Below are 20,780 nucleotides of genomic sequence, written 5' to 3' on the forward strand. Positions count from 1 at the left end.
TTAACACTTAAACGTCACGAATTTAAATAAACGAATTTCGTTAGAATATAAAGAAATCATTTGTCTTTTGGCCCCATTGATTACCATTTTTGTTTATTTTGTATTTGATTCGCAACTTAAAGTGTTGCAGGTGTTATCTAATGATAATTTTAGTGTATTATCTAATGATAATTTGAAGTGCTAATGATAAAGTTGAGTTGAGCAGCTCACATTTTCGATTACGTTGTTTAAAAAAAGGTACCATTTATTTGTATAACGTAGTTGTAAAGATTTATGCAATTTGGCATAACGATCAGTTTTATTGTCAACATGCGTTATCGATTCTCTCCTCTCGCAGTGTGAGCTTAAAAGTTGGAAAACTCCCCTGCCTCTTGTTCTGCTAATAAAACTTTTTGAAATGAAGGCCAGTCGAGCGCGTCTAATTCTAACTATGGGCCTCGGGCCAACACAATTGTAGCCGAGACATATTTTTTCTGCTTAAGAGTCGTTGAGACGATCAGTTTCGTTGACACGGTCAGAATACGGGCAAGTAGAGGCTCGAATCTAGCTGTGTGAAAGCACTGATGCCTAATTCTCCTAGCTCATGAAAAAAATTAAAAGAGCATGAAGAAAATATTATTAGAACTGATTTCTAAGGAAATTTATTGGTAAACAAAATTTGGGAAAATTGCACCGAAAACAAACAAAGATGATAATTTAAGTGAATTTGGATAAACATTTTGACATTTAAACAGTAAATTTGTGCATAAATTTGAGGTTTTCAACGTTAACAGAAAATTTGAGGCAAACGTTCATAAACATAATAGAGCACCCTAAATTACGATTCAAGTTTTTTCACAAAGTTTTGTAAAAAAAATACTGGGAACTATGTTAAATTTTCAGTGTCAGATTCGAGTTTGATTGTTGTTCTTAGTTTTTGATCATCGCTTTCAGTCTCGGAAAATTCTATTGACGATTCGACAATTTCGTTTAATTCCGTAACGAACGAAATTTCTTCGCTGTGTTCATTTTCCAAATGATTTTTTAAACTCTCGAGTTCTGCTGCTGAAAAACTGCACATTTCACAGTTGAGGTGTTCAATGCTAAAATCTGATTGGCTAAGCGACTCCTCAGTTTTCGGATTCGCCGAATTCAAATTTGATTGGCTGAAGTCTTGCTCGTTGTCAAGATGAAGCTTCAAATGTTCTCGCACGTGACTTTTCCTGGAAAACATTTTCCCGCAATGCGGGCACAGATAGGGCTTGATTCCTGTGTGAAATGATTTCAAATGAGATTTTAATTTATCCTTTTGCCCAAAATATTTTCGGCAAATTGGGCACGAATATGTTTTGTGGCCGTTTTGAATTCGAGTGGGAAATCTTGTTCTGTAAAATTCAGGTGGTGACATAATCCGAGTGACTCTCGGCGAAATGTCATGAGTCGATTTTCGTCCGTACGTTATGAGACTTTCAGTCGAAGATGGTCGTTGTTTTAGGACAATTCGTTCGTCGGTTGATTGAAGTGTCTCGACACTTTCGTTGCTCGATGACTGTTGTTGGGTTGTTTTGGTAGAAACTAATGGTGTGAGAAGTTTTGCATGAAATTGCAGTTTGTGGTGTTCTAACTCAGCTCCGAAAAAGAACGATTGAGGGCAAAGTTGACAGGTGTGAGGTTTCTGAACGTGTCTGTGACTCACCACGTGTAGCTGAAACGAACAGCTTTTTATATATGTTTTAAATTTAATCAGCTCGACGTTCTTATCAAAATGTATAGACTGGTAGGTCTCTTTTGGGTAATCGGAGAATTGGAACGATTCAAAATGAAAAATCGCGTATTGAATTTGATGCAATTTTTTATCCTGATCCTGATTATCCTATAAACAACCAAAAGACTTGAATGCTCGACTTGTTATTACAAAAAGACGTCTCAAAATCAATTTAAACTGTCTTTCTGCAGTCCTTGAACCAAACCATGATAACATAGATTACAATTAAGATTAGCTTATGTTCTTGGGTATTTTTGGCAAGAACATTTTATGAAAAAGAAACATATTCTGACCATGGTTGACAAGAAGTCTATATATGGTGGTAATCTCAAGTAACTGATAGACCTAACTTATCACCATAAAGAAATCTTTAATAACAAGTATCTCAACAAAAATAAGTTATGTTTCAATATACAACATACTGTTAAAAATGTATTCGGCTAATAACCTGCAAATCTCTGGCAGATTTGTTGACCACGTGACATATTGGACATATGAAGCCATCTAAGTTGTTAAAACTGTGCTCTATCAGATGACACTGCAACTTGCCAGGTGTATCGAATAGCCGACTGCACAATCTGCAATCATGCACATTGCCCTCTTCGGCTAAGTGCCTGGCTATGTGTTGGTGAATCTCAGCTTCACTTGGAAACACCTGAAAAAAATCAGCCATTGATGAAAAACATGGCCTCTTGTAGTAAACCTAACAAATTTGCAACTTCAACTAAGCTTTGACTATGCATTAAAAATGTATTGGGCAGCTATTATGCATGAAAACAAATTTTACAACTTGTAGAAAGTCTCAAGTTAATATTTCAACAAATGATTGATATTTAGATTTTGGGAGAATTATTCCGGTCTTTTAAATTGACTAACTGCTCACTTTTGTCGCATTCTGTTTCTTAAATTTCCCTTTTAATTCAGTTACAAATCTGTTGAAAAAATGAGCAAAAATGGCGCCCGATCGCCGCTTAGATCCCCCATTTAAACCTTTCTAATCACAAAAATCAATTATTTAACCGGGAGAAAAATCTGCACATCGTTCAGACATTCGGACTCTTATTTCACTTTACCCTAGCCTAGATAGACACCCCTCTCTTCATTGCACCCCCTAAGTTATCCCTAAACTGTCCTGGCTCTATCTTATTTTTGTCCAGCGCCCAGTCTTTAATACACCCTCGCCAGGTGAGAAATTCAGTCCAATTCGTCGATCGTTCGAATAGCCTAATGATAGAACGTACAAATTGGTTTAACTTTTTTCAAACAAAGCGTTGCTAAATATTAGGTCCTTAAAAGCGGTTGTCAACATAAAATGATTCTTAAATAAATAAAGTTTTAGAAGTTGGCTTTAACGAAATAAATGACACAAATAAAAAATTTTTGAAAAGTAAATTTTCTTTAAAAAAGAGAAAAAAGTGCGAAAAATGATTGTTAAAATTTTGCTCACAATTGGGAGTTTATTCCGAGCGAACATTCTTTTTAGTCGGCAACTATCCATTTTAGAGAATAAAGGAGATAATGGGATATGACACGATGGGCCAGCTAGGCACAGGATAAATTAGAGACACGTGCTAGAAACGACTGAACAAATTTATCAGCTTAAAGAAAAGGGACAGGGGAAGGAGTCCGCAGTGGGAGAAGTATGAGAATGTGAGACGCCAACTTACTCTCCTAATCTCAAGTCTATTCCACAATCTAACCCAATGTCACCATACCCACCCACCCACCTCTCAGAAACAGAATTAACCTCCCCATCCCCCTCCCTCTCCTCCTATGGCGAACAGCTTTGACTGTTCAATCAAACTTCCCCGTGGCCTTTTCAAATTTGGTTGAAAGCAAAAACAGTTTTTAACCAGAACTTTTTCAAGGCGCAATTATTAAAGCCGCCAAAAGAGTGGGGGTGGATTTTGACTATTGAAAATGGATCAAACATTATCTGAGAAATCAAAAACAAAGAGAATTTAATATTAAAGCGCGTTTAGTCAGATCACTGCTTTTGCGTTTATAAAATTAAATTGGTAATTAAGATTTTGTCCGGCTCTAGAAAATTCGGGAATAGCTTGTTTTTTGTATTTTTAAAAACTGGATAGTTTCATTAGAAACTGACTCTACCAGTGAAGTGGAATTTTTGACATATCGATTAAAAAAGAACCAAAAATTTCTAGTTTTTGGTTGGGGATATTGATAACTTTCATATAAACTTTTGCTCATCCAATGAGCGGGGAGGAAAAATAACTGACGATTAAAAAGTAAAAAACAACAGACGGAAACACTTTCCTCTACATGATTTGTTTCCTCTACAACCTATATCTTGTAAAAAATTTCGACGTTGCATTAAATGTGTCAGAAAAGTTGAATGGTTCCCCAAAATTGATCCAGTGCAAAGCAGTTTATAAAATCAAATGTAGCTTAGCCGAAAAATGTGCAACAGGAGAGGAGTTTTGTTGAAAGAATTGTTAAGTACGCAAAAGTTCTTATGCGCAAAAATAAAAAGACCTATTTCGATTGGATCTCCTCCCCGACTTCTTTCTCAATCTTTCAAAACAGCTGAACTCTTTTTAAAACTGAAAAGGGTAATTTTCGACTACTATAAGGGAGGATGTCGTTTCCAAATTACAATACAGCCACTAATACAGTTCAATTGAAAAAAATTCAGGATGTTTCGGGACACTGAATCCTTAGTAAATTTCAGTTACAGCTTATAGTCCAATGGGTGTATGTTATTTCAGAACTCAGCACTAACTTCTCTCAGCCCAAATCGGCATGCATCAAGTTGGCTTTGGCCGAAATTAAATTCTATTTTTGGTTATTACTTCTATCATCATCCAAAACAAATTGGCCATGCTTGTATGGCTGACTGTAATCAAAGTCACTCCCTTAAATTGGGTACCAAGTCAATTTAATAATTATTATTATCGATTGTCAATCGATTTACAATTTTTACTTTAATTCAGCTGTATCGCTCTAATGTACCCATTTTCGAAGAGATGACCCGTTCGACCTTTAGATTAGTTCAGTTCTTATTTCTTACTTCAGTTTTGCTTCAGTTTTTCTTCAATATTTTTACCAGTCGACTTTTTATCAAGGAAGCTTGATCGATATTAGTCAGGGAAGGCGAAATTGGGTTGCGCCCTGTAGTATCACTTTATTCCATCCTGACCAGATAAAATGGCTTCCTTTTTGTAATAGATACATTTTCAGAACTATTTTGTACATCGTTTAAAACATCCGCGGTCATCGTCAACTCGAATCCGAAAATCCGGAATGCAACAAAAAAAATTAATTAAAATGAAATTTTGTGCGTCATTTTAGTGACGCCCGCTCAATTTTAAAGTATTATCAGAAACTTTATCAATTTTGAGGATGTTTTTAAGAAACCATATTTTCTACTATTTTCTGCTTATCTATTATTTTTGTTTCTTTCAGATATCAAAATACAGAACGTAATTAGGAAAAAAAAATCCGAAGAAAATCAAGCATTGCTTCTACATATTCAAGTAGACTCAACTTTAAACAAAGAATTTATTGCGAATGAAAAGCGCTTTTTCCGGCAAAATATAATTCTCCTTGCAGCTAAAAGTTTTCCCAATTTAAATGATATGCACCAAAGTAATTACCATAATTAAATCAAAGTGAGAATTTTGCTTTGCCTTCAAGTTAGAAAATTCAGAAAATTTTTGGGAGAAATTCTCCGGGAAAACACATTTTAATTCAATTTTCGGCGTTTGAAAGTTTGAAAAACTCACTTTTTGGCATTTTATGCATTGATACGTCTTTTCATTTTTTGTTTGTTGTGGTGACGTCAGAACTTGATTCTGATTGGCTGGTCCCGTAGACGTAGGCGTTGCAGTCGCGTGAACAGATTTCACGTGGTTAATATGATCCTCAATTGAGGCAAAGTTAGCAGGGCATTTGTTGCACGAAAATTGGTTTGGATTGCTGTTCATTTTCAGCAAAAGAGATGATGAAACACTGGGAATCGAACTGGGACTTGAAGTCGAATCCGATCTGCTGATAGATCCTAAAACAATTTAATAGCTGTTCAACTCATCAAAGCGGAGAAGTACAAGAAAAAGTACGATGATGTGGCAAAAACTTTTCGGTCTTTTTAAATAATTTCAGACATTTTTGTCAATATTGAAGGCGCGACTGTATTTTGTGACAAAATTTATGAAGCGACGTTGTGTACCACTATGTCGCCTATTTATTACCGCTAAATAAACAAAAATAAAAACAAAAAACGTCAGAAATGTCAGTCAAAATGATATCAGGTCCCCTTTGGTGTGTTTAAGAAGCGCCCCTAAGTCTAATACGATGTCAGACATGGATATGCATTCATCCACACAATACGAATCAATAGAGTCAACATAATAATATAAAAGTGGGATGTTTTAAGGCGGTTTGGCTAAATTTGCTTGTTGATTTGGGAAATTTATTGATTGTTGATTTAACAACAAAGCATCAAATACACCCCAAATTTGCCTCAGAATGATTAAATCCACCGCCAATCCAATTGCGTGCAACTGAGCTGACATTGAAAGCTCTTTTCGCACAATCAAAACAAAATAAAACGGATCCTCCCTGAAGTCTAACTTTCAACACTAGATGAAAATCAAATCAAGCGTAAATAATGTGCAACATTCTACCAAAAATTGATTGCTACTTAGTTTTTTTTACATTTTGAAGGATTTGGACTCTATTGGTGCGCTGTATTTTTTACTACTTGAAGAGGAGCAATGTTGATCTATTTTTTTAATCTATGACTTATATATTAGAGGATGTGTTTTAGAGGTGGTCAAAAGCCGCACGTGAAAAGAAGTGTTTATGTCAATCTGCTGAACCAAAGTCAAAAGCAGAGAGAAAACTTAGAGTGGTTTTTGTTCATTCATTCTGACAAAGAGCGAAAAAAAGGTGTGAAAAAAATTTGAGTACCTAGCGAAACTTTTTGACCACGTGCGGCTTTTTCAAAAAACTTTTTCTTAGTTCGAAATCACAGTTACAGGAAATTTTTCTGGGTTATGTTCACTTAAAAAAAATGGGGTAATTTCAATCACGTTTCAGCCCATTAATGGTCTCATTTGGCTTTTGGTATCATCTTTTCTTAATCACTATTCAACCTAGAGTTTGTATATAGTTATTTCTATTTAGAGTTCAGGATCTTTTCCTTTTGTGCCCCCAGCTTAGTGATCGAATATTATTTGCAGCTCCCAGGCTCAGGTGCCATATTTTTACATAGTGATTTACTATGTAATGGCACGTGCTCTGTAACTGAGGGCGCATAACGTACGGTGTGAAAAACGGAAAAGATCCAGTATTCACAGTTCAAGTTTACTGTCAAACAAAGCAGAACAATACAAAAAGAAATCGCAGAATAATTGTCGAGAGGTAGTTTTCTAAGTTATTTATTAAATTTTGTAAAAAACTATATTGACTTTTTGCTTTTTTTCCTTTCCATGGCTTTTCTCCGTATGCATCGTTTCTGTAGTATTTTATATCAGATAATAGTCAGTTATTGAATTAGGATTAAATGTAATGCTAGTTGTTTTATATATTGGTTTTTCAGTGGCTCAAATTGTGACAAAATTTTATCTCTTTTTTCAGATAGAACTCTTGATCTCTATCATATTTTTCCTTCTGTTAAGGTTTTAAAATGACTGAGCAAATTCTTTGATGTGTTGCTTTTAGACTTGAATTGTTTAGCTGGGAACTAAGGGAGTGTCTGCTTGAGTTGGTTCCGGAGATTTCAAGCTACGTTTTTTTGAGGTTTGGCCACTTTTACTTCGACTTTTTCACGCCATTATAAAGCCACATTAGAAGTGTCAGTTTGACTTTTTTCTGAACTTTTTCTCATTTGTAAATTAGTTTGATAAACGAGTTCTAATTGCACCTATTTGAACTGGGTTCGATTCCTCAACGGACAGCTCATGCTTCTATGAGTTTGACACTAATTTTCTCAAGTAAATTTAATTTTCTTTCTGTTGTGTCAGCATACATTATCATCATTGAAACGCCTATTTGGGCGGTGATGGGCATAAAGGGATCTGATTAATGATTCGATTTCTTAGCTAATGGATTTCACGAATTTGATTTTTTTTTTCAAAAAATATAAATATTTTGCAAGTGTTTGTTATTACAATTCAAAGAATTTGAATTGTATTGGGGCGCAGTCTTTTTTTAAAATCTGTTCAGACATTTTCATGATTTTTGAAGTCAAATTGGAGTAGTGATTTTGGTCACGCGGAAACAGGAAATGGCGCAAAAAAATCGAGTGGTTTTGCGGCGTGAAATTTTTTCGCTCTAATTTTAAAGTAGAGTGAGAAAACGGTGTCTGAACGAAAATTCGGTTTTTCCATAGTAGTTTTTTGTTCACATGCGGCAATTTCACTCTGATTTTTACTGTTTCTTCAATTTTTTGGATCGGATTTTTTTCTAAATGGTTTTCACAATCCATTCATAGTCCGTTCTAGGTCTAGTTTTTCTGTTTAGTCAATGAAAATTCTTTGAATTGTACGTCAGGACTTGTCCTGCTTTGTTTTTTTTGTCTTATTTAGTCTTCTAAAAGACGTCTCAATTAATAAAAATGTGAAATAATTTGTTGGATTTAATTGTTTCATTACAAAGCCAATACCCAGTGATTTTCACCTTAATTGTTTGCGAGAGTTATTGTCAAAGTTTCGCGGGGTTCTGTGGTTCACTTTGTTGTCTTATTTGTTAGTCCATTAATGACCAATTTCATGGGTTGCTACGGAGGTTTAAGCTAAATCGGACTAATCGATTCAGTTCATATCCAAGACTATTTAAAATTTAAAACAATGTTTATTCTCAAAAATGTCTAATGTTGCAACTATTACTGTCTTATCACTTAAACTAAAGGCAGTAATGAAAGATCTCAATGGTTCCTAATGAGCATTCAATTTATTGACATAGTTGTCTTAGTTTGCAGCTAATGATTTCCAAGACCTTTACAGAGTTCGTTTTAAAAAATGTTGTAAAGTTTTGAGTTTTTGGAGTAGTTGTATGTTTTGTTATCACGCTGGTAGGTTTTTTGGATTTTTCACTTTTTTCACTGTTTGGCTTTTTCCTTTATTCTCTTTCTTGTCAATAAAAAAATAAGAAGTATTTTATTTCCTCAGTTCCGTTGGATTGTAATTTTCTTGCTCCTCAGATTTCTAACGGTAGTGGCATTGTTGATAAAAATTTAACAAAACATAATTTTTTCTTATGGCTGTGTCCCTACTGGTTTTTGCTTGAGAAATATCTAAAAAATTTTCGGGGCGCTGCAGTCTTTTCATGACTGTTGACACTTTTTTAATGCCAGTTAGACTACAAATCAGAATTGTGATATTAGTTCCGCGGGAGCAGTAAAATGACAGAAAAATCAAATAGCCTGTAATTGTCAATATTTATCGGTTGCTAACGAGACATATTTGAATCTGATTGTTTGCTTGAGTTGATAGCAATTTTGTGTGATTGTTTGTATGATTTTGACATTTATTATCAAAAACACAGTAATTGATTTTTTGTCTTGCTTGTTTTTATCGTCTTCTAGTCTTGCTTGTTTTTATCGGCCCTCCAGTGCGGTTAAATTTTGTTATTTTGACGCCAACTTTTACCTAACGTTTCACTGAGTGAGACACCGAATCTGTTCGAAAAAGCAAAGCTTTCAATTGCAGTTCTGTTATGCCTTTTCAGCCAATAGTTTAATATTTTTTATAACCTCTAAAGTTTTTTATATGTTGTCAAGATTTTCAACATGTAGTTTTGCGGTGTTCTTACTTAGACAGATTTCCATTTTTTTCTACCAATTTCTCCAATTTTGTCTCTTTTTTTCTCAGTCAATGATTCGTTCAAGGTTGTCTTATTGTGTACAATATTGTTTCATTATTTTCATAAAATGTTGTTTTTATAGTCTATTCTTAAAACACTAGATCTTGGAAAAATTTTCAATTGCTTTAAGATACTTTGTTCAAATTTGCGCATAGAGGGTGATGCGTTTTTTTTAATTGTCTTAGTTTGTTGCTGCAAAGATTATAATTGTCAGGTCATTAGATCAAACATTTCTTCGGGTTGTAATTCAGGACTTGTCCTGCTCTGTTTTTTTTTGGGGGGGGGGGGGGAGGGGGAGGTGGCATTAATTCAGGTCAATAAGTATGTGATAAATGTACCTGTTTTAAAATCGCTGGTTCCGTTCTGTCCCGTCAACTTCTGGTATCCTTCAATCAGAGACCCTAGAGTCAGTCCCCTCAACCCTCCAGATGTCTGATCGAGTACCCCTGGTGAAGTGAGTGAAGGTGTCCTGCTGTTGATTAGGAAGTGGGGCGAGTGGGTGGAGAGTTGGTGTGGGTTGGGGGAATGCGAGGGGTGATCAATTTGAGGATACGTATGTTGTAGGGTTTTCTTGCACTCGCCACAGATGTAGAACGGACACCCGTTGCCATCCACCTGAAAATTGACCAATTTATCTTGAAAAGAAACATCGAAACTCTCATGTTTTACTTCAAAAAATATATATTTTTACGAATAGCAGGATCTGTGTTTTTTTTCATCGTTAACAAAACTTTAAAATATTTCGCTTTGTTGAAGAATTTACCAGCGGCGTACTGATAACCCATGATTTAATATGCGTAATGAACTTATCAAATGTGGACGGTGGGGTACATTTAATCTAGAAGGGCGAGAAATGATTTTTAAAAAATAATTTTTAGTTATTTTAAAAACCCTTCATTCACAAAACTGAAAAGCTTTATACAACAAAATATCATGCAAATGGTTGTCTTAAACTATGCGCGTCGAATGTCTTTTTTGCAAGTTTTTCAAATGTGACTTATGATCCGTTAAATTATGTAATTTTGAAGCTTGCACGTGCGTGATTTAAGGTTCCATTCTTTCGTTCAACCACTTGGCACTCACTGTCTAATTATAGCCGTAAAAGTGACACATCATCAAAAATCTTTTAAGTTTCATAATTTATTGTGACCAACTGGTGATAACTTTTTCATTTCACGCACACTCACCCAATCGTTTAAAACTTTACACTCACAAATTAGTCAAAAAGGTGACAGAATTCAAAGCATTTAAACGTTTCAAGTTGCACGAATAAATGTGAAGAATACAGCTGAAAATGATACTAGCGCTCTGTTGAATCGAAAGGTGGCTTTATTCTGTTTTGCTCAAGCCCAACCCCCCCCCCCCCCCCCCCCCAGTTTAGTGGGGGGGGGGGGCAGTAGATTTCGAAAAGTTTTTCTATACTAACTGCAGGGTTGTCATTGTGCAATAAACTTTTTGTACCTTTAAACAGGGAGGGTGGGCGTTGGTTGGGAGCGCGTGGGTGCGTGGGTTGGGGGGGGGGGGGGGGGGGGGGGGGGGTATTAAATGATTAAATGAGAAGAACTAAATTTGCTTTTACTGCGCTTAGTCTATATTATTTTCTTTTTGGGGTGCCTTGTACTACTCACTTTGCAGTGGAGATTAGTCTTGGTTTGAAACGTCTGATAACAAACACTGCATCTGTATCCTCTAGCAGTCACGTCAATATGACTGTGAAACTTGGCATGAGTTTGTAACTCGGCTGCTGACGTCAGAGGTTGTTTACAAACAATGCACTCCACGTGTTTTTTATCTCCCTGGTTGGACCCGAGGGGGGTGGTGTGAGATGATGATGGCCCCCCGTTGGGCGACCCTGCCTGGCCAGGTACAATAGAAGGTGAAATTGCGGGTGATATCACGTGCTGGTCGAAGTGTTGGTAAAAATGCTCTTCGGACGTTAGAGGGTAGTTGCAATGGGTGCAAAGGTTGCCCACGTTTATAGCCTGAAAAGATTTTATGATGCAAAAACATAATAAGATGTAAATATTGAAGTGATTGTGGTTTTTGCCGAAAGCTTTTCTTCTTAACAGTATTGATTGGACAGTCTAGATCTTTGTTGCTAAACTCTTAAGCATAATGCATTGAGCTGAAGAAACACCTGTTGCTAGAGTATACACTCTAGTAAATAAGTTGTGATCATAAGATGGGGCTTGAAATGATAGCTCAATATAAGGGAGCATAGTAAGACTCTTGCAATGTGGACCAGTTGGCTCAATGGAGAGCACAGGATTGCAATCAGTTAAGAGATTGTGGGGTCGCAACCCACAAAGGTCCCAAACATTACTCTCACCATAATGGCATTGACATAGAATCAACATAACGAGCAAAGAGTTGCTCTAATACCTGTCATCAAGATACAATGTAAAAAATATATATAAATGTTACCTTGTGTTCAAACATATGAGCTGCTAAGTTAGACGGAGACCCAAAAACTGCATTGCAAAGGGTACATCTAGGGGTGCTCAACGTCAACAGATGGGTCGATTTATGTTTCAGCATTTCAAGTTCTGACACAAAATTGGCTTGACAAACTCCGCATCGGAACAAAGTCATGTTCAGGTGACCCGAAACTCCAGCTTTCACAGATTGCAACTTGGAAACTAATGCTTCTGCATTTGCGTGACTAGAACTGCACAGATCTATAGGACTCGTATATTCAAGGGAACTCCGAGTCGAGTTGATCAAATTTATGGATGATTTGGGCAAACTTTCGTGGCTTGCGCCCAACAGTTCGTTCATGTGAAACGCCTTTATATGTTGCTCTAGCAAACTACTCAAGTGGAAAACTTTATCGCAATAAAAACAGTTAAACTGTTTCATATGTGTGTTTATATGCGCTTGTAACATCGATTCCGAATCGCATTTTTTGCCACAAAACATGCATTGGAGCCTCGATAGTTGTCCAGATTTTTCTTCCGGGCTCAAAACGCCAAGGGGTGAAATCTTCTTGTGCAAATGGAATCCTGCAAAAGTTGGAGATGCAATGCTTGCAGGTAAATTTGCAGGTGAAACTTGTTTGATTAGTTGCAAGTGTTCTTTGAAAATGTGCTTTTCGAAATCCAGGTCGTTGAAGAAACAGGCATTGCATCGTTTGCATCGATAGCATTGCTTCTTGTTACTGTGCTGAGCTGCAAAATGAACCTAAAATAATGGTCATTATTAGCAAAAATTGCAAACACTATCTAACAAGGAGAAAAGTGACTGAAAATTAAAATTTTCGATTTTTTAAATCTTCCCTATTGAAATGAAATGTCTCTTGGTTAACTTTAACTTGGGTATAGGAAATAAACCCCCACAGAAAAAAAACCCCACTTAACTTTAGATAGGAAATAAACCCCCATGGAAAATAACCCCCACGGAAATAAACCCCCATGGAAATAAACCTCCATTAATAATTGAATTTCGGCCGTGATAATTTGTTTGGTTGTAATAGTTTCATATCAAGTCCTACGGGCCGCTGAGGCATGGCCATGGCCCGCGAGGCGTGGCCAAACGCGCTAAATGCGCAGCTCTTTAATAGTAAAGTGGGGGTTTATTTTCGTGGGGCTTTATTTCCGTGGGGGTTTATTTCCTATCTAAAATGAAGTGGGGTTTTTTTCCGTGGGTTCTTTTTCCGCAACCACTTTAACTTGGCAAAACTTTTCGATTAATTTTAAGTTTTAATGTTTTTTGTGAATCAATTGAGGTGATCTGTCTTTTTGTCTTTATATAATTTGATCACAAGCTATCTGAAGTTCGTTACAAACAGTCAAATTATTGATAATCTACCATTAACACGACAGAATGGTACAATAACCTTATGAGGACTCCCAAAAGGGGAAAACATCACTTTGCATGAATTTGGATATTTCCTGCAAGTGTCACAAAATCTTGCGATATGATTATTACTTATTGCAATTGATCCGTTTGTAAAAGGTTGTCATTATGATTCTGAAAACTTGTAGCATAAATTTACACGAACCTGAAGAGATATTCTGGAGTCGAAAGTGTCATCACAAAGAGAACATCTAAAGAGACATTTAGAGTGGAATTCCATCAAGTGGGAATGCAGTTTGTCCATTGATGGGAACTTGACATCTTTGCAGTGGAAACAAGCAAATTCTTGTGGCTGCACCTCACTGAAATGATCGATAAAATTTTTTGCAATTTTTGCAATTGGAGTTTTAAGTTAGCAAACTTTGAAGCCCGCTTTCAATAACGGAATTCCTTCAAAAATGCCAAAATTATTCTTATTTATTTTGACACTTTATCATTCCACACCGCAATAGGTTAACCCCGCAAACCCCCACCATAACCCTAAATATCCCTAATTTTGAAAGTCAATTAGATGGTTTATTTGAAGAATTAATCGGGGTGAATTGATAGGGGTGAAGTGAACAAACGGGGTTAAATGATATGGGGTTAAAATAATTGGGGCCGAAAGAGCGGGTCACGTTCCTTCGTAATGGCAGAGCTAAAGAGCTTAGAGTTTTACCTGAAATGAGAAAACAAATGCATTTGCTTGGCTGTCTCCGAAACCGGCAACACGATTCCACACTCGGGACAAGTGGAACTCGGCGATGTAGTCGTAACAATACCATTCGACCCATTAAACCCAATCCGGCTATGTTTCAAAAAGTCTTCAATGTGCGAACTGAAATGCGCCTGAAGTTCTTCAGAAGTTGGGAAAGTTTTCACACAATGTGAACAACTGAATTCACAGCGGTTTGTAGTTTGGCCCGACAAATTTTCATTTATCTTCACAAACGGGTTGGTCAAAGCTTCAGGTGAATTATTTGGGGTTGAATTGGAACTATGCGAAGTTTGAGTTGAAATTTTGATGTCTTTTGAACTAGTATTATTGCTGCCGTTTTCAGACAGAATCCTCTTCCTTTTTTGATCTAAACAAGAAATTTATGACACTTTAGCAAATTTTTGAGCCATTGCTAATTTGAAAGACTAATTTTTGTTTTAATTAGGAGGAAACATGTAAGTTAAAATATATAACAGTTAGTTTAGTCTTGTGGCAAGAGTTTAATAAACAACTTTAGGTTAAGTTACCTTTTTGAATTAAGTTGTCAACAGCAAACGTCAAACTTCCCGCGCCAGCTGCGCCTATATTTCGTTTCCTCAGCTCATTGACATCTTTTGATTCATGTTTGTCGCGATTCTCACTTCTGTCGCTAGAGGTTGGTGAGAGTTTCTCGCTCTCTGATTGGTTGTTCAGATCTGAATGCTCTTTTTCTACATGAAGTTTCACCTCTTCTTCTGATGCAAAAATTTGCGCACATAAAGCACATGCGATTTCTTCGTCCATTTTTCGATCTGTTTTAGGACGGTTCTCTGCAGTTTTTGAACTCGTTTTTGGATTTTCAATGCTGTGGGCCGGATTTTGTTCGGAATTTTCAGACACTCCGCTAGAATTCGACGAGACAGGGGTCAGAAGGTTGTCTTTGTCGCTTGGTGTTATGTCAATTAATTCAGGAATCAGTAGGGATAATTTCAGTTGCTCGAAATTTTTTGCATCTTCTTCGCTTAACTGTGACAAAATGCTTTCTGAAATATTAAAAAAACTGTTAATTGTATCAACATAAATTCAAATCTGACGATAACTTTTTTGAAAATTAAAATTTTTATATAAATTAACACAGTGATCAAAGCTGGTTGAAAATATTATTGCCAATAACAGTCTAAGTTAAATGGCGGTGATTCTTCAAGAGAGCCAAAAATGCTTTTAGTGTACTAAATAATTGTTTGTTAAAAGGTTTTTCCGTTCCAATTTGTTTAGTACTTGAGTGATTTTTTGAAAAAGTTGTGGTAAATTCCATAGGAAGTTGAGATACATTACTGCTGACCTGAGTGTGTGGGATTTGTATCAAGAAAGAGTTTCTTGTTGACTGCAGTCCTTTCGCTGTACAGCTCATTAGCTGCTGATTGCGATCGATTGTTATTATTATTCTGGTGCACTTGCAAATAGTGGTTATGAATATCCTGCAGTCTGTTGAACTGAGTTGAAGGTCCAGCAGGGCACAAAGGGCAGGTGAATACAGGCAAACTGGCAGGTCTGTTAGGGTTGCTGGTCCCAAATGAGGATGGCGAGTCTGTTGAAATTGGGCTGACTGGTATCCGAGGGGTCAGAAACGGGTTTAAAGTTGCGGGTGAGGTGGGAATTAACGCAGGAAGAGGTAAGTCTGTGGATTTCGAGGGAGCTCTAACTGAAAAGTGAACAATTTATAATTAAGTTCAAATTCGTGATTAATTTTGTACCAAGGTGGAAAAAAATGAGCCAAAAGTATAGATGACTTATTTTATTGTTTAATTTTTTGATAAAATCATTTTCTCTTATCTTTTTTGATCTACTTACTTCAATCAAATTGTGAACTAGATAAGCTTCAGCTCCAGATTTTTGACAACTATTCTTTAAAATTTTGAAAATAGCAGTGAAAAATTACGGAAGAGAAAATTTAAGCGTGTTGTAAAGTAATAAACTCAAGGAAATTAGCGAACCACTCGAGAACTCAAAGCAGCAGGAGTTAAAGTTAGCACCTAGTTAGTACAATTACTAACTACTGACTCAGCAATTAATAGGGCTAACCCCTACTGTGGTTATGGAATCAAATTGGGGCTCCTATGGATAAAGCTGGCTCATATATTTGCTAATAAATGGAGGAATAAAGTTTAAACAGAATTGTCACTCGGCAGAAAAATATTTTAAAAGTAGCTTTAGTTATACCAAAAAATTTTAAATACTGGAGAAATGTGAACAACTTAATCATGCGTAGCTTAAAAGATGACTTACGCGAGTTAAAACTGGGGTTTACTTCCGTGGGGGTATTTCTCCTTAGGGTTTTATTTCCTATCTTAAATGCGTTTTTTCGTGGGTTTTTCTTCGCGTTTAAATAACAGTAGACTTTTGCCAGATAAAATTGCCCCCCGAAATAACTTGATGAGAAAAATTGGAACACTAACTGGGAGAAATTAGATCTGGAATAGCTGGCAATGGATTTGATGGTTGATCGTCTCTGATGTTTTGTGTCGTAACTGGACTTTTTATTCCACCACTGATGCTGTTCTGATACTGCGAACTTTGAATTGGCGAAATAGGAGCTGCGATTCCTGGAAACCCTGAAAATAGAACTTATTTTTTCTACTTTTGCCCGTAAATGACTTATTGCTTGAATGTCGTAATATGAAATCTTCATTGTACCGACTTCGTTTCGAACCCCTGACCTCAACATTTTGATCATTTGTTTGTAACAAAACTGGTTATTTCAATGAGCATAAAATTAACGTTAGAATTTTATGAATTTTCATTTTCATCAAAATTGTATTAGTCAGAGCCCTGAAACTAGTTAAAATTTATTAGACCAGGGAAAACACTTCTCAAAAAACTGGGAAAAACTGAGCCTTGTAAAACCTGAATGGAGTAAATTACACAAACATGAAAAGACGGGCCGGGCTTGTTTATTTGTGTTGTTTTTAATGAAGTCTTGGAGATAAAAAAAGAATTGCGTGAACAAGAACCTGTTCACATTCTCAAGTGTTCTAGGGAGACTTTAATCTTAATTTATTCACAAAGCGCCCCCATGAAACAAGATCCTCCCCAGATTTCACAAGAGATAAAAATTAAACAATCCAGATTGTAATTCACCGCCTCAATTGTTTCCCTATTCTTCCTTAAGATGACGCTCTTCAAAACCTGCCAAACATTTTACTTTCAACCCGCAAATCATCATTTCAGAAGCCGTTCATTGAAAATCCCCGATTTAAAAACTACCTCAATTAAAAAGTAGTTAATAAACATCATATATGATGTGATCTTTTCAGGTGCATGTAAATGTGGTGGAAAAAGTCGTAGGGTGGGGACAAAATGTTGTATTTTCTATTTTTTCAAAACCAAGAGACTTTATTTGGAAACCCGATTTCAACCAACAAATTCTTATTCTGTTAACTGAGGAGCGCCTAGAACTTAGTATAAGTAGAACTTTTTCACCAAGTTAGGGAAAAATAAAAAATTCTCTTCAAAAATGATAGCTTTAATAAATTTAGAACAAATCACTGGGGCTACAATTCCTACCTGGTCTAGTTGGCAGTTGAGGAATTCGTGGCAAAACCGAAGTTGGAACTATCTGACTCGGGGGTGAAAGCTGATTGGGTAATCGGGCAAAATAGCTCGGATTTGGTCTGAACAGACCCGAATGCGCTCCCAATCTTGGCAAAATACAATTCTGGGCAAACGCTGCTGAAAATGGGTTTGCAGGTCCTGCTGACTGTAAAAACAAATTCGGGTTTGGTTCTATGTTTTGAACAATTCGGCTAATTTCAGCTGGCTGGTCTCGTTGGGGTGATAATTCAGGAGATTCCACTTTGATTGCTGGTTGCTTAGCAACAATTGAACCGCTTAAAGGTGAAGAAGCGCGTCGTTTCAAATCCACTTGTGATATTAAAGGCGGAATCGCGCTCTTGGACACACTTGAATCGCGAGAATTTGATTCAGATTTCTCGTTTTCTTCCGAAATTTCAATCGCACCAGAATTATGGCTTTTCTCATTCTCAGATATGTTTTTACCATCACCCGAGGTTTCTGTTATGGCCGATAAGTTTTGAAATTTTTGTGAGTTAAGTAAAGTCTGAAGGCCAAAAGATGTGTTCGGAACAGGGTTGTTTGAAGGTTGAATGCTCGTAGAAGGAGGGTGAGGGTTTATTGAACTCGTAGGCAAATTCTGTCTCAATAGCGCTGAGGTTGCCAATGGGTTCAAATGTCTAGGGTTAAATTGATTTAAAGCCTGATTTGCTCCAAAATGATTACTAATAAGCTGCTGTTGGCTCAAATTAAGATTCAAATTTCCGAGAGCTGATCTTAAAAAACTATTTCCAATTTGATGTTGCCGATTTTGTAATTGATTCTGAATTTCTCGCTGAAAATTCAGGTGATTTTGTTGATTTTGTAAATTTTGCTGCAGATGGGACAAAAATTGAGGGTTTTGTCCAGTGGGCAAAAACTTTCTCCCCAGATGTGGGTTATTGAAACCTGGGTTATTACTGGTAAAGCAAGTCAATGGATTTATCGGATTAACTAGGGTTTTGGTTAACTCGTTGGGGTACGGTCCAAGAAATGGTTGTTGGGTCGCTGCAGGGCGGGCAAAGTTTCCTGCTTGGGGGTTGGGTATACTTCCCGGGATTGTCAAAATTGAAGAGTTTTGTTGTAACTCTGGGTTTTGCTGTAAACTGTTTGGGAGAAGCAAGCTGTTGGCGGCTGGAAGCGTGTTTTTAGGATGGGATCCAGGGGTAAAAACAGTGGGGCCTACGTTGGGTGCGGAAGCCGCATTACTAGTAGGAATTCCAGCAAGTTGTAATGAAGTTGCATTGTTGTTAGGTTGTAATATAGTTCGATTGGTATTGTTGTTTGAGTTTGTGGGGTGAGGATAGTTGGTAGTGGTGTTATTGGCACCGTTTGGTACTGCTGGATTCTTGCCACTGTTACTGGCAGCGACAGCCGCGGCTGCGAAAGTAGCTGCAGTAGAAGCTGCGTGGTTGTGTTGCTGTTGTTGAGCTGCTAAGATAGCCGCTGTGGCTGAATGCTGTGGGTTGAGATTGTGGTGGTGGTGTTTGTGTTGGAGACTGTGTTGGAGGCCCCCCATGGGCAGGAAGGGGGGTTGGGGCCGCGGGAAGCGCAGCAAGTCGCCATGTTGCCATGCGGCCCCCCTGTGGTGACTCTGAGTATGTGCTGTGAGCGCAGCCATGGTCGTGTAGCCTACAACCCAAACAGCCGAATTCACCACCACACAACACACAAACACACACAAAGACCCATATGTGCAATTCCTCGGCACACAAAAATATCGACTTGCATAATCGACTTGCATAAATAAATAGACGCTGTTTCAAAAATCCATTTTTTCTATGATGAATTAACTGTTCCTAAATATTTGCTGATTTAATAGACTGAAAAAATTCTCTGCACTGTTTAAACTTTTCAATTTGCCAAAAAGGGAAATGATATCTGGATTTTGAAAAAAAACAGTCTGTTTTGTGGTATTCTGCTTTCTGAACCAGTACCCCACATAGGTTCTAAACATAACATATACAAACATGCAAGGCAGAAAAAAGTTCAATGAGCCGAAATTCATTATAGAACACTTTAGTTTGATTATAAGCAAACCTAATTTTTAGTCAATGGATCTATAACTGCCATAACTGTCATAAAAATTCAAAGTTATAATTTTGAGAGTTACCTGTTACATAAAGCTCTCATAACTTCTGCTAGTTACGACAATCGGTCAATTAATTCCAGGCAGATTGTAAATGGTAGAAAAAATGGGAGCTACTATGTCGCAGTGACTACTTTCTATGTCAGAATTAACACCGCGGGAGGCAACAGAGCCCCAAATTGCGCGAAATCTTTCCTAGCCTAATTTTCTTATCCTAAATTAACTAAAGCGTAAAAAAAATTTCGTCTTCATAAACAAATAAGTACATCCAACAGCAAGCAAATAATTCATAATTTTTAAGTTTTGAGAGCAACTTGAACTTTTGATTGGCTTTATGAGCGTTATGCTAGTTGGGGGGTGATCCCCGTGGCGTGCGGACACCAGCTTAGTGGTCGGCGGGTGTTCCGTGTATTCTATGTTGGCTTTCGCCGCGTGAAATCTTTTTACTTTATTCTCATTAGAGAAAGAGAAGAGACACATAATATATGAATATATATATAGACAGATAGATAGATAGATATGTACACAACATACTTTTATCATGTAATTTTAAGATATTTTATTGGAATTCACGCATGCTGAAAGTTTGTCGAATTCATCAGTTCAGTTGGAAAAAAGCCACATGAAAAAATGTAAAAAAAATAGCCACTATCTCAAATGTAAAAAAGTATTACTTCTAATTTTGCGAGTGTTTTTGGGGTAGGACAGGGGTGGTTACGGATTAATTTGTTTAAAATCTTAACACCGCTTAAGTCCAAATCGCAAAATAATGAGTGAAAGTGTACACTAAGTCATGAGCAGTCGTAGTAATGCTATGTGCCCAATAACTTTTTTATTCGTATTGTTAGTCAGACAATAATTATCATTATGCAAAAAGATACGATATATAGGGGTATCAATGTGAAAGATTTTCAAGGCATTTTGATCAGATATTTAGTTTTATCTTTCCTGTTTAAAAAAATGTATGATTTCACCAGAAA

At 36.7% G+C, this 20,780-nt stretch overlaps 1 protein-coding gene across 2 annotated transcripts in view; it reads right to left on the bottom strand.

Moving 5' to 3' along the window:
• Positions 1–593: 593 nt before the first annotated feature.
• The window catches only part of LOC142349617 (uncharacterized), a 49,732-nt gene continuing 29,545 nt past the window's right edge, over positions 594–20,780 (bottom strand). For both annotated transcript variants that reach the window (XM_075401302.1, XM_075401303.1), the window contains 12 exons: positions 17,667–19,343; positions 16,559–16,714; positions 15,445–15,804; positions 14,651–15,145; positions 14,085–14,490; positions 13,572–13,728; positions 11,996–12,751; positions 11,200–11,553; positions 9,910–10,186; positions 5,491–5,765; positions 2,193–2,399; positions 594–1,684 (listed from right to left, as the gene is read on the bottom strand). In XM_075401302.1, the coding sequence (XP_075257417.1) occupies positions 866–1,684; positions 2,193–2,399; positions 5,491–5,765; positions 9,910–10,186; positions 11,200–11,553; positions 11,996–12,751; positions 13,572–13,728; positions 14,085–14,490; positions 14,651–15,145; positions 15,445–15,804; positions 16,559–16,714; positions 17,667–19,343 (5,939 nt within the window). In that variant the 3' untranslated portion in view covers positions 594–865. The remainder of the gene's footprint in view (positions 1,685–2,192; positions 2,400–5,490; positions 5,766–9,909; positions 10,187–11,199; positions 11,554–11,995; positions 12,752–13,571; positions 13,729–14,084; positions 14,491–14,650; positions 15,146–15,444; positions 15,805–16,558; positions 16,715–17,666; positions 19,344–20,780) is intronic.

The sequence above is a fragment of the Convolutriloba macropyga genome, chromosome 11, assembly GCF_964194025.1.
Source record: "Convolutriloba macropyga chromosome 11, txConMacr16.3, whole genome shotgun sequence".
In the NCBI taxonomy this organism is placed as follows: domain Eukaryota; kingdom Metazoa; phylum Xenacoelomorpha; order Acoela; family Convolutidae; genus Convolutriloba; species Convolutriloba macropyga.